This window comes from Stenella coeruleoalba (genome assembly GCF_951394435.1).
Source record: "Stenella coeruleoalba genome assembly, chromosome: 17".
Lineage (NCBI taxonomy): Eukaryota > Metazoa > Chordata > Mammalia > Artiodactyla > Delphinidae > Stenella > Stenella coeruleoalba.
In genome coordinates this window covers 17,838,524-17,852,196 of record NC_137163.1, presented here as the reverse complement: position 1 = coordinate 17,852,196, position 13,673 = coordinate 17,838,524, and the positions used below count along the sequence as shown (strand labels likewise).

General features: G+C 43.1%; 1 protein-coding gene across 6 annotated transcripts in view; it reads left to right on the top strand.

Moving 5' to 3' along the window:
- Positions 1 to 12,497, top strand: part of COL14A1 (collagen type XIV alpha 1 chain) — a 249,516-nt gene extending 237,019 nt beyond the window's left edge. For 5 of the 6 annotated variants that reach the window (XM_079902459.1, XM_079902463.1, XM_079902460.1 and 2 more), the window contains 3 exons: positions 8,154 to 8,231; positions 9,907 to 10,062; positions 11,693 to 12,497. In XM_079902459.1, the coding sequence (XP_079758585.1) occupies positions 8,154 to 8,231; positions 9,907 to 10,062; positions 11,693 to 11,772 (314 nt within the window). In that variant the 3' untranslated portion in view covers positions 11,773 to 12,497. Of the gene's footprint in view, positions 1 to 8,153; positions 8,232 to 9,906; positions 10,063 to 10,869; positions 11,404 to 11,692 lie in introns of those variants that run through there. The other variant, XM_079902462.1, reaches the window with a different exon arrangement.
- The last annotated feature ends 1,176 nt before the right edge of the window (positions 12,498 to 13,673 follow it).

Below are 13,673 nucleotides of genomic sequence, written 5' to 3'. Positions count from 1 at the left end.
GGTGCCCTATTTAATCCCTGTTCTCTTTTGCTCCACCCCTGCAGCTGTGAACTGTCAACCTGCAAACAACGAGATAGGGTTAGTGTGTGATGATGAGCTGGGTACCTCATCATCTTCTCTCCTCTGTCCTCCCTTCTCCCTCCTTCACTGTCTCTTCCCTCTGTGCTTCCCCCTGCCCTCCACTGCCCAAATGTAAGTGTGTCTAATTTAGATGTCTGTGGTCAAAAGACCTGAGGACCTCCTGCCTATACTACCATGTCTCTGAGCGATAGAAAACATTGAAGTGCAAACTATCCTGTTGTCTTGCTCTTGATCTGGTGAGTGGGTTCCTTTGGCTACTGGGTAGCACTACTTAATGATTCAGTGCGTTTTCCTCAGCTTTTCAGTGGGACTACCACAGTGGTTTTTTTTGTTTTGTTTTGTTTTTTGTGTGTGTGCGGTACGCGGACCTCTCACTGTTGTGGCCTCTCCCGTTGCGGAGCACAGGCTCTGGACGCACAGGCTCAGCGGCCATGGCTCACGGGCCCAGCCGCTCCGCGGCATGTGGGATCTTCCCGGACCTGGGCACAAACCGGTGTCCCCTGCATCGGCAGGCGGACTCTCAACCACTGCGCCACCAGGGAAGCCCGCACAGTGTTTGTTGGTGGGGTTGTGCTCTGTGGGACTCTGGTCCACCTCAGCTAGTTGTATTGCTTTGTAGCATCCAGCAGAGGCAGACCCATGTTTTGTGGGTCCCGAAGCTTAAACAGTTTGAATTCCTCTTTAAGAAAAATAGTATGACTTACTACAAACAAAAAAAAAAGGGGGGAAATAGGGTAGGTAGAAAGTATTGAAGGAGTTCTCTGCACGTAAAGGCCTATATTCAAATTCAGTCTGATACACAAAATTTGTCCGGACGTGACCTAGACCACTCCCCAGCCAGCAGCCGCCAAAGCTCTTCCAAACCATTTCTAGCTCCCCAGGCGCTCCCTGTTCTCTCTCATCAGCAAGCCTTTGCATGTGCATTTCCATCCATCCCTTCTTTCCTTGCCTAATGCCTGCTGTTCAAGATTTAACTCCAACGGTCAGCTCTATTGGAAAGCGTTCTGAGATCCCCCACAGATGCCTCAGTTTGACGCCCTCATATTTTGTTGTTGCAATTCTCATACCGCATTATAGCTACTCGTTTGTCTGTTTACTCTACTGCATGGTGACCTGTGACAGGCAGGAAGGATGCTTTTGACTCTGAATTCTCAGTACCTGATATTAGGACTGGACTGGGAGTTTGCTTTCGGTTTGCTCCTCTCCCTCCTTTAGCTGTGCATCACTGTGTTTCCAGGCTTCTTTGCCCTCTGCTCCTGAGCAGGTTCAGCCAATGGGAGGCACTGCGGAGGATTAGAGGGTAAGAGGAGGAGAAAAGTCAGACTATTTCTCCTCTTAGCCCCACCCCTGCCTCCTCTGCCACTCCAGCTGTGGCTACAGCCCCTGTGTGGCTCCTGCTTCCACTGGAGCATCTCTCACTCTCATTCTAGATCCTACCAGAAAGCTCCAGGCACACCATTTCCTCTCTTTGTCCCTGCACACCTAGGGGTGATAGTTGCTTCCTGCTGTTGCTAATGTTATGGGTTGCCTCATCATTTCTATTTGGTTTCTCAGTCCTTCTGTCACCCATGTAACCAAATCCCTGTATTAAATGCCCTCTGCCTGAAAGATCTAGAGTGGTTTACCATTCCCTGGCTGAGCCCTGAATTATAGAGGCATACTAGATGACTAGTTGTTTTATGAAAAAGGCAATAGGGAGAGGGACCCTTAGCAGTGGTTTGCAAAGATTCTTTTACATTTAAAACCAATATGTAGGGGCTTCCCTGGTGGCACAGTGGTTGAGAGTCCGCCTGCCAATGCAGGGGACACGGGTTCGTGCCCCGGTCCGGGAAGATCCCACATGCCGCGGAGCGGCTGGGCCCGTGAGCCATGGCCGCTGAGCCTGCGCGTCCGGAGCCTGTGCCCCGCAACGGAAGAGGCCACAACAGTGAGAGGCCCGTATACCGCAAAAAAAAAAAAACAAACCAATATGTATTTTCCAGTCTTGGCCACCATAGCACAAAATGTGGAGCTCCACATGCTGGTACTAATCCTATGGGCCAAGCATGTAAAAATAGCAGAGGCTGGAAAAGGACATTAAATACTTGTTGGATTGAGTCCAATTAATCTGCCACCTTGTAGCTAGGTACTTGATCCAGTACCTTGTACCTAGCAGGCATTCAAGCATACATTGAATGAAAAACAGACTATACTTGGAATTTATCACCAGCCATTTCCCAGGCAACAGACAATATAATAACATAGCTGAAGCCTTGTCTCACATTTTCTGTGGCTTCTTGGTAGAATTACAATGAAAACATTACCCAGGCCTTGCATATCTGCCTGGGCATAAATTCTGAGAGTTGCTCCGAATGTCTGGAATAAAGAGGGAATGTCTCTGCTCCTCGGAGTAGCATGAGACTCCAGCCTGAGTGCTTGGTGTGGTCATGGGACCATAGGAATGGGTAAAATCTTCCCACTCAGAGGCCAACAGGCCAAGGAAAATAGGAAACTGATAACCAAAAGCCAGATCCTGGGCAAGTCATCCGTGTGAGCAGGATAAATCCTATTAAAGTCAACCCCAAGTATTGCTCCGAGCAGAGGGCAAGTGTGTGAACCAAGGGAAGTAAGCTGAAGAAATATGATAACCACAGGGCTGATTTCTGAGTGTGGGACCAGAGGAAATGTGCAGATTGATTGGACAGGCAGTTCAGGAAGCCATGACTACAGCAAACAAGACAAACTCAGCCTCTAGGTCCAGCTTGGGATGGAGAGGCCGGGAGTGTTGTGGTTAAGTGTATAGGCCTCAGAATCAACCTGCCCATGTTGAAATCTTGGCTCTGTTACTTACTAGCTAAGGACAAACGACTTAACCTCTCTGAATCACAGGCCTCTTTTAGGGTTAACAGTAGTGCCTGCCATCTTGGTTCTTGTGAAGACTAAGTGGGTTTGTACATGTAAAGCATCTAGCATTCAAAACCTGTTGAGGCCATTTATAGGAATAGCTGACACACCAACTGTTCACATCCTTGGTTTGTCAAAATCTGTAATCAGACCTTGTATTTCATTCATTCATCATATTTCTTGAGTGACTAATATGTGCCTGGTACTAGGAATATAACGATGAACTAGAACAAACATGTCTCTGCCTTAGTAGATCTGTAAGAGAAAATAGTGGAGGGTCAGTGTTAGATTAGTAGTAAGGGAGAATCAGGTAGCCCTGATGTGGTTTCTCATGAGACTTTTAAAAAAGAAAGAATATGACAAATATACCACTCTACTGAGGGATGTTGGTAATGGCGGAGGCCATGCAAGTGTAGGGGGTGGGGATATTTGGGAACTCTCTACATTCTATTCAGTATTGCTGTGAACCTCAAAAAGTAAAGTCTATTTTAAAAGTTTCAAAAAAGAAAGAAAGAAGAGAGCAAGATCTTAAAATTCTAATGAGAGTAAGATCTAAGAGAGTAGATCATAAAAATTCTCATTAAAAAAAGAAAAAAAGAATGAACGAATAAATAATAGAAAAGATTTTATTCTATTCTAAATATTTTTGGTAACTCCACAGAAAACTAAGGATATTTTAATCTTAGCTAAATCATATTTTTAGTAAGTTAGATCTTCATTTATGTCATCTATGCTCAATTTTTTAAAAAATTTTATTTATTTATTTTTGGCTGCGTTGGGTCTTCGTTGCTGTGTGCGGGCTTTCTCTAGTTGCAGCGACCAGGGGCTACTCTTCGTTGTGGTGCGTGGGCTTCTCGTTGCAGTGGCTTCTCTTGTTGTGAACATGGGTTCTGGGCACACGGGCTTCAGTAGTTGTAGCGCATGGGCTCAGCAGTTGTGGCTCGCGGGCTCTAGAGCGCAGGCTCAGTAGTTGTGGAGCACGGGCTTAGTTGCTCCGCAGCATGTGGGATCTTCCCGGACCAGGGCTCAAACCTGTGTCCCCTGCATTGGCAGGTGTACTCTCAGCCACTGCGCCGCCTGGGAAGTCCCTATGCTCATTTTTTAAAAAATGACAGAAACTTAAATTTAATTGGAGTCCATGATACTCATCTCTAAATAACGCTAGTAGTTAATATTGCCACATAAGGAGCTTGTGAGAAAAAAACAGTTTTCACAAAAGCCAGACATGTGAAAGTAAAAGCAGAGTTCCAGCCTAAGGAATTTTTTTTTTGATCCTTCAAAGGTCATGCTTGCTTTTTAACAGTCAGCTGCGTTTTGGTGTAGACATTCAGTCATTCAGTTAGCCTTCCTGTATTTACTGGACACCTACTATGTGCGAGATTGTGCTTGGGTCTGACACTAGAGCAATAAATCAGGCATGGTCCCTGCAGTCATCAGGCTCATGGTGCCGGGCGAGGTGAACATGAGAACAAGCAGTGCAATGGGGTAAGTGCCAAAGGAGGCACAGGTAATACGGAAGCAAATTATTTATTCATTCATTCATTCATTTGTTCATTCAGTAAATACTTGTGGGTTAGGTACTATGTGGAAGGCACCATGGAAATGTAGGGGATATAGCCATGATTGAGATAGATAATCCTTGAATTTGTTGTGCTTCTGCCTGTTGTGGTTGTAAAGAAGCTTTGAGTTGAGTCTTTAAGAATGAGGAGTATGTATGGAGACACCCAAGGTGGAAAGGGTATTTCAGGAGGGAATATCCTGTGAACTCAGGAGTTCCCATGTCTTTGCTCTGGTGACCCCATCTCAGCACCAAATGGCCCCACTTTGGACCCTCACAAAAGAGATGTATGAGGGAGCCCTTATTATGGGCGATGACTGCATTTTGTCTGTAAAGAATGACTATGCCCAGACTTTATTGTCATTTCATGGACAGTCACAGGCTGACATTTTAGAACATTTGATTTCCTTTCTTTTAATCACAGCCTACAAGGCTTATCAAAAGTATATCCAGTTCTGTTCTTAGAGATCTGAGGCCTCTAAGCTTAGCTTTCAATTTCAGTCCTCATCTTAGGTACTTAAATAGTGGTTGTCTGGTTTTTTTTTAACTCTATGTATGTATGTATGTATATATGTATTGTTGGCTGCGTTGGGTCTTCGTTGCTGTGCAGGCTTTCTCTAGTTGGGGCAAGCGGGGGCCACTCTTTGTTGCGGTGCGCAGGCTTCTCATTGTGGTGGCTTCTCTTGTTGTAGAGCACGGGCTCTAGGCTCGCGGGCTTCAGTAGTTGTGGCACACGGGCTCAGTAGTTGTGGCTCACAGGCTCTGGAGCACAGGCTCAGTAGTTGTGGCGCACGGGCTTAGTTGCTCTGTGGCATGTGGGATCTTCCCGGACCAGGGCTCGAACCCATGTCCCCTGCATTGGCAGGCGGATTCTCAACCCCTGGGCCACCAGGGAAGTCCCTTGAATGGTGTTTTTTAACAAGTTTTTTTCATTCCAAAAGAAAGATTTATCGGTTGTCATGGACCTGAGTATTCCTTCAGTCTGAGAAACACAAGTGAAGACATAGACAAATATTGATATATTAGCCTACATGTAGTTGGAACATTTCATAACTTCAAGGATAAGGAAATCTAAAATTCTCTGTTAATATATAACTACATCCTTAAAAGCTTTCTTTTTTTTCTTTTTTTCTTTTAAGGCATCTTGAGGGGCTGGACTATTCTTTTGAGGACCTTCCTCTCTTACTTTGACTTGTATTGCAGATAATAACAAATGCCACTTGCTTTTCTCTACATAATTAGAAAATTAAAGCAACCAGACGTTCTACTCCCCAGTCTTCCCCACCTTTTGCATTCTTTGTGAATAAGCAAAGGATAGGTCAGGAAACTCTTATCAGGGGCTTATTCCCAAGGATACTGTCCTGGATGTTGTCTTCAGCCTACGTCTTCCACTTGTGGGGAAGCCATGTCCTTACCATTGATCCTTAGGTACTGTAAGGTCACGGGAGGCCTCTGAATCACTGTGCATTTAATCATGCAGCCTGCTGTTAGTCATCGGTGTATTTTCTTGTGTTTTAATTCTTTAAAAATCAGTGGTTCCCTGTGGGGAAAGCAACTCCAACTCTCACAGAAGAAGAGGCTATTTCTGCTAAATTTCCAGATGCACGTTAGGGCACAATTGTTCGCAAGTGAGGGAGCATCTACCTCCTATTAAAAATAGTACTCACAGGACTTCTCTGGTGGCACAGTGGTTAAGAATCTGCCTGCCAATGCAGGGGACACAGGTTTGAGCCCTGGTTCGGGAAGATCCCACATGCTGCGGAGCAACTAAGCCCCGGCACCACAACTACTGAGCCCACGTGCCACAACTACTGAAGCCCACACGCCTAGAGCCTGTGCTCCACAACAAGAGAAGCCACTGCAATGAGAATCCCACGCACCCCAACGAAGCGTAGCCTCCGCTCGCCGCAACTAGAGAAAGCCCGCACGCAGCAACGAAGACCCAACACAGCCAAAAATAAAACAAAAAAATAAAAAGCAAAAAAATAAAAGTACTCACTCCAGTTATTACCCAGTTAGCTAAACCAGTAGCTATTTGGGTAACTCCCAGTAGACGTACTCATGGTGATTTTCTGTCTGAACAACTTGATTTAGCAATTGAGCATTAGATGTTGGCTTGTCTATGTGATTTTTAAACTCAGATATGATTGTAGTTTTACTTTTGAGAAATAACTCTCTTCCTGTCAGTTCCTAGGAGAAGAGTGAGTCTCAGAACAGGAGGTCAGAGGCTTGGTGCTCAGTGCCCTGCCCTCTTCCTGCAGTACTGGTCTTCCGTGAGCTCAGAAAACACCACCAAGGCCACATGCAATAGGCATGGATGTTAGGGAAGCATTGAGGTGGATCGAGCAGCCCTGAGGACCGCTAACAAGGAAGAAGGGCTTTTTTAAAGGTGACAGGTATACCACCTTGACCCCAAGAGGTGGTCAACAAGGAACACAGCAGACATCAAAACGTCAAACGAAAGGACCATCAGTATATGTGCAGTGTAGAAAAACACTGCTATTCCCAGAGCAAATACTACATCAATACCTTTCTTTCTGGAAGTTACAAACCAAGATGTTAAAAGTGATTCTTTTCTAGGACTGGAGTCCTTGCTTTTTGTATCTTCTAATTTGCCTACAGTGAACATGCCTTGCACTTAGAAGGGAAAAAAAAGCTATTTGTAACTATAAACACTTTAGATCACTTGCATGCCTGCTGCCTATCAAATTATTTTCCTTTATTTATGTTCCCTCCTAGGCTTTGCCAGTTCACACATAATTTCTTTGTAATTATGAAGAGATGTATTTCTGCATTCTATTATTCCGAAGTATTATTGTACATGAAAAACAGATACTAGAGACTTTCTGTGATGCGAGCCAGGGTAACCCAGACCCCAGTCTGATTCTTCTCTCTGTCTGACGAATCGGGCCTCAATATAGCATGCTGTCACCTGTTCAGCAGTCTTGTGATAGGACCCATTTGGACGATGAGGTGTCAGAGCCTGTATTTCTCTGTTTTTCTGCCTGTAAAAATCTATAGTTTGTTAACACCAGCGTAAATTATTTGGAATAAGAAGTTTGTTCAGTGGAAAAGAAACATGAATAGGTTTAGATTTTTATGGGGCTGAATCAGCCAAATCAAACACAGGCCGTCCTGAAGCTTCCAAGTTTTTAATGGAAACTCACGCTCTTTAGAACTTTGCTGCCTAATTATAATTCATGCCTTTTGCAGATACATTACAGGGTGGACCAAAAGGAAAATGTTAGATATGTCCACTTGTGATTTCTATTGTGTTACTCATGGGGTGCCAACTGCATGCGTCCAATGGCCTGGTGCGTGCAAAGACACAGGCCAGATCCCTGCAGGCTGAGCCACTTCAGTGGGAGGGAGGACGATAAACTTGCAGTATTACAAATACAGAAGACAACTCAGATACAGAGCCAGCCTTCTGTATGTGGTTGTGCAGAAGTCACCAGTGTCAGGATTCAATTTAAAAGTCCCATGACAACCGTAACCCTAAATCAACCCTCATCATTGCCTTCATCAGCGATATCCTTTCGAAACCCAGAAAAACAGAACCACCCAGATGTCATTTTAAGGAGAACTTTCTTTTCTTTCTTTCTTTCTTTTTTCTTCTTTTTTTGAATAGGTTTAACTGGTGTGAAGGGAGATAAAGGAAATCCAGGCATTGGAACTCAAGGTCCAAGAGGCCCCCCTGGGCCAGCAGGTAACTCTTCCTACCTAACAGGAAACTGTAAGGTGGAAATCCTAAATCTCTATATTCACTTGACATTGCAGGTGAGGCAAATGGCCATATTACATCCTTGTGTCCAACTGGAATGGCTATATTTCTCGTTCCTTTCATTGGAAGGCTAGTTTGTTAGTAACGAACCTCCCAATACACAAACCCCCAAAGATACAGCATATTCTGGGATCTTATTGGTTGCGTGAGTTAGGCTGGGCTAGGCTATGCTGTAGTAACAAATCAATCCCCAGTGCTTAGTGGATTGATACTTACCCAAAGTTTGATGTGGGTACGGTAACTTTCCCCCCATTTTGGAACAAAAGGCCTTGGGAGAAAGATAAAGGAGGCACATCAGCTTCCTGAATGCAGGATGAAAGATGTCATTTCCAGTCATATTTCACTGGCTGAAACTAGCCATATGGCCCCAGCCGACCTGTAAGGGAGTCTCAAAATCTAGGGGAACGCATGGATATTGGATGAACACTCATAGTTTCTGCCACCATGGTCACCTTACTGAATGAGTTTTGTGTATTCTACTATGTGCTTTCAGAATGGCTTCCAGATGATCATACTCTGTTATTAAAGTTATAAGGTTACAATCCAACTGTATATTTACAATCCCCGTCTTAGCCATATTGAATCAAATGACTTACCGATTTTTCTTTCCAACCTAATGATGATTTTGGAAAATACCTTTTGTAGGAGAGATTCCTAATGCAATGGATTCACTTTGAGTATAAATACTCCTGTTATTAGAGATTGTATGAGGAACTGATCTAGCTCATGCCTTACACAGAATGAGTGGTTAGTGAATGTTAATTGAATGAAACGGAATGCATCTGAGAGTCACAACGCTTTTCAAATATAAGGTGATACGTGTTCCTAATTTTCATTGTGGTTCTAGTTGAAGAGTTTCATTTCTAGTTGAAAAAGGCCTTCTAAGCACTGTTGGAATCCAGGCCTAAAGCAAAACAAAGCAAACGCATAAACCAGAAAAATGCCAGACTGACATACTTCTTAAATTCACAGAAATTTTAGTCCCCGTCTCACTTTCACTCAGTGTAAGTTCTCAATTGATTCAAGCTAGCCTAAAGAAATTTTGGATTCGTATATTGGGTCCAATTTCAGAATTCTCATTTTTCTCCTCCAGTATAATTTCTTTCAAATTTAGACTAATTTATTCCAATTATCTGGGGCCATAAACCAGGATAAGTTATAAGGTTGAGATCAAGTGTGTTCATGTGTGTGTGCATATGTACGTGTGTGTGTGTGTGTGTGTGTGCATGGCCATACATTGAATTCATAAGGAACCTGCATTGGGAAACAGAAACTCCATAAAGAAAACAAGGTTGACAGTGGTATGCTCCTTTCCCTTTCATATCCAGGAGGTGATTAAAAAAAAGACTACATTTTGCTTTCTGGTTTCCTGAGCTGATTGAAAGCATTGACCTCCAGGAGAACATGTGATTGCAGTATGATCCTCTTCCAGGAAATCCAGTTCAGGAATAGAACTCAATGAGTAGAGAGAGGCAGATCACCCCAGTTGTTAAGATGTGTAATATGGCTTCTTGTAAGAGTTAGTTTACTTCTTGGTAGTCTGAAAACTCACCCTGTGATGATAAAAGACCAACTGTTTTCATTGGTGGGTACTTCGTAGGACCTTCCGGGGAAAGTCGACCAGGAAGCCCTGGACCCCCTGGCTCTCCTGGACCAAGGGGTCCACCAGGTCACTTGGGGGTGCCTGGACCACAAGGTCCTTCTGGCCAGCCTGGATACTGCGACCCCTCTTCATGTTCTGCCTACAGCGTAGGAGGTAAGTGTCAGCCCTTGTGGGCTTTGAGCAATGTCTTGCTATGCTTAGTATCATAATGGTGAGGGGGCTATAAAAGCAGACCTATTATGCACAGGAAGCAGAGCTTGAATTGCTCACAACCTTTTAAATTATCCAGAGGCATCTTCTGTAAAGTACAAATTAATATAGAGGTTACCTCTGAAGAGGAAATTTAAAATAATACCACATCTAAGTCTTCCTTGCTTCCAAATGGCGATCCACACAGATTTGGCCTCTGACCTCATATCTGATCATTGAGGGACATGTTTGAACATTCTTTGGGGCCTCTCATTCTGTGTTATTTCTGTGGTGTGGCCACGAAGTCCTCTAAAGTTTTACTCTTGTTTTGGGGAAACCTCAAACTTAGAACTTTCCCCGTAATTAGGAGGGCCCTGGAGATACTGTTGGGTGACATCCTGCCCACCGCATGCATTTTAGGTCACCAAGGATTATTTTAAGAAACAAAAGTGGCCATGCTGTCCTTGCCTCTTCCTAACCACTAGACTGAGATTCTGAAAAGATTATGCTTCCTGAAAACATCTGTGGTCTGCATGCTGGAGGGTTGTGTAATGGGACATTTTTTAACATAGTCACACTTGGAAGCATCAAGAGAGAGGTTCAAAGACTGCTTTGGGGCAATGAGCTTATTAGCCAATGAATTTAAATTTTCTGCTTTAGAAGAAATTTAACCTTATTTGCCAGAGGAACTGGTCAAAGTTTTGCTGATGTGTTTTTCTCTGTTCATCTCTTCCCTCCCCGTTCTCTCAAATATCCCTGTCCCTTATTAAGATCTGATCCCTTACAATGATTACCAGCACTGATGTGGAACTCCTCCACTGATTACGTTGGCCTGGGCAATTGGCTGCAGATACAGAACTGTCCTGTTGACCACCACCACCCATCCCCTGCCCCTAACAATGGGCACTCTGTTTCCCTGCCTCACCTGCTTCCCTACCTGCCCACTGTCACATTTCTTGCCCTCCCTGCTCCAAGCACATACAATGATAAGACTGGAACTTAACCAAATCACATGTGTCAGTTGTTATAGAAACTGACTGCTGCATATCAGCCTGAGCGTAGGTATAAGATTGTCTACCAAGAATTATCCCAAGCTTCCCTAGGTGAAGGCCCAGGAATAGTTACTTAAATGTGTCTTCTCCTCTTTCCTGTAGCCACACAAATTGCTGGGCACCTTTCTCCCTGACCACCCTACTATCCATTCTTCCTCTGATCACCTCCCCTCCCTACTGCCCCCTGGTGTTGGACTTCTAACATGAGATGGGTTTTTAAAATTTATTTTTCTTTCATCATTCTGCTGAGATTTCAGGGTTTCTTTTGTAAATAAAACATGTAATATTTAAGCAGTTGGCTGTGATTCTAGTTTCCTAACAATTTCTGCGGTATATCTGTACCTTCCTTCTTTCGCTAACCATCTGAAACCTCCTGGCAAAGGTGCAAGCACTGTGGTGGATAAAGGTAGCTACTACTTTCTACCCGAGCAGGATATCTCTGTACTTTAGAGACTATGTCTCTATGGACCCATATAAGGGGAGGATATCAATTTATGGTTCCTGGGTTCTATCACGTCCCCACCCCCACTCTTCCTCTCTAGTTCCCCATCCTGATGAGCCAGAGTTCACCCCTGTCCAAGATGAGCTGGAAGCCATGGAGCTGTGGGGCTCTGGGATCTGATAGTCTCAGGAGAACTTGGAGGACCAACCGCAAAAGCTCCTAAGGCAACTTATTCAAGAAGAATGTCGTTATGTGGTTTGTATGCTGCCTTTGGGAGGGGACTCATTTCACCAGCCTACATCTCCTCCTTGGATATTGTTAATAATATTGTTATATTAACAAAAAGTATGTTTAAAACAATTCCCCTAATCCATGACACCATAGGATTGATTTCTCTTTGTTGTTTTAATGGCATGCTCAAAGAAAAATTGGCCAAGAAGTTTGAACTCTGGAATCTTTTCTGTGGTAGATGATCTCAAGTCCTAAAATGCAACAAGACAGATATGACTGTCTTTGAGGAAAATGGGGTCCCAGCAGAACAGGAATTCAAAGGGACTCGAAGATTATGCTGTTTATCCTTATCCCCTCTAGGAATGACCTTGCTGAAAAGAAAGGAGGGACATGATTGGAGAAACTACCTCTTGCTAAATTGATCTGTCCAACTCTGAGATCACTTGGTAACTAGCTCCACTGGTATCCAAGAATATGTGTTAGAATATAACCTTTCCGAATTTGGTGATTGTAAAAATAGATTTAGTTTTTTCAGTGGCTTTTGACATGTAAAATAATGACTTCCCACTGATTCTGATGGAAAAAGATCCAATTTTGATGAATAATTTATCCAGCAGTATGTTCCAGAGCTTGCGCTCCTTAACCACATGGATTACTTTGTACATGCAGATATATTTTTGCAAACCTATTTCCATTCTTTTTTTAAGCAAATAAAAATTTTAAACAATGTATGTGGATTGTTTTTATTTTATTCCATTTCTATATGTCACCTTAAACTTTTGTAGTTGGCTTAGGTTTAACCAGAAAAATGACAGCTGCCTACCTTTAGACACTCATTCAAACATTCATTCATTCATTCATTCATTCTGAGTGTGGTAGGATACTTAACAGAAAAAGGCAGCTGACTTGAGCCTAACAGACTGACAGAATTCTATTATTCCTATATAACCTACCAGACAGACTTGACTGTGAAAATGTAAGACTGATGCTAAGTAAATGTTTGCCTAAAGAACTTATCTTTCGGTTTTAAGAAAAACTCTAGAAGACAAAGAAGAAATGAGGTTGAATCTAATAGATTCTAATTTCTAAACTATAATTTGTCTTTTGCTCATAAAGGAAAACACTAGGTGTTTGAAAAAGATTTGGGTTCTATTAATTGTTTGTTGAAAATAGAAATGAAAGAGAACCATAAACTGAACGTATATTCCTTTTCCTCTATAGCATCTCCCTAAAAACAGGTAATTGTCAGAAGTAAGGATGGGGTCATTTATCACCAGAAGCTGGAGTCTTCCTGGATCAGGAAGGTCTCTTGAGATTCTTTGGGTCCCCTCACCACACAGATTGGTTTAAGACCTTCCCATCCAAAGTATTCAAACAAAAGGGTCTATGTGTGCCTTTGGGGATCCAGGTAAACATAAATGTATTGTTTGCTGCCTTTGCAAGAAATGAAAGAAGACAGTGAGCAGATAACCAACAGTGGTTCCCTTGTAGTTATGGCGCATGCTTCCACATGTAGAAAGCAGGACTAATGAGGAGGAAAGCTTGCACAAGATTGAATGGCCCAGAATCACCTGAGAGAACTCTTTAAATGACTGGGGTGTGTCACTAGTCATAGCATTCCCTTGTATCTCAGATTTCTTGGTCTTCAACAAGTGAGTAGAGAGGATATTCTGTATACGTTAGTGTTTGGCCCTTGGAAATGCAAAGACTTCTTATGTCACTCAGAAGACCTTCAAAGTTTGATATAAATGGCGAAGTATAAACACTAGAGGTTCTAGTCCATTCATATCATTCTTTTTTTAAAATAAATTTATTTATTTTTGGCTGCGTTGGGTCTTCATTGCTGCGCA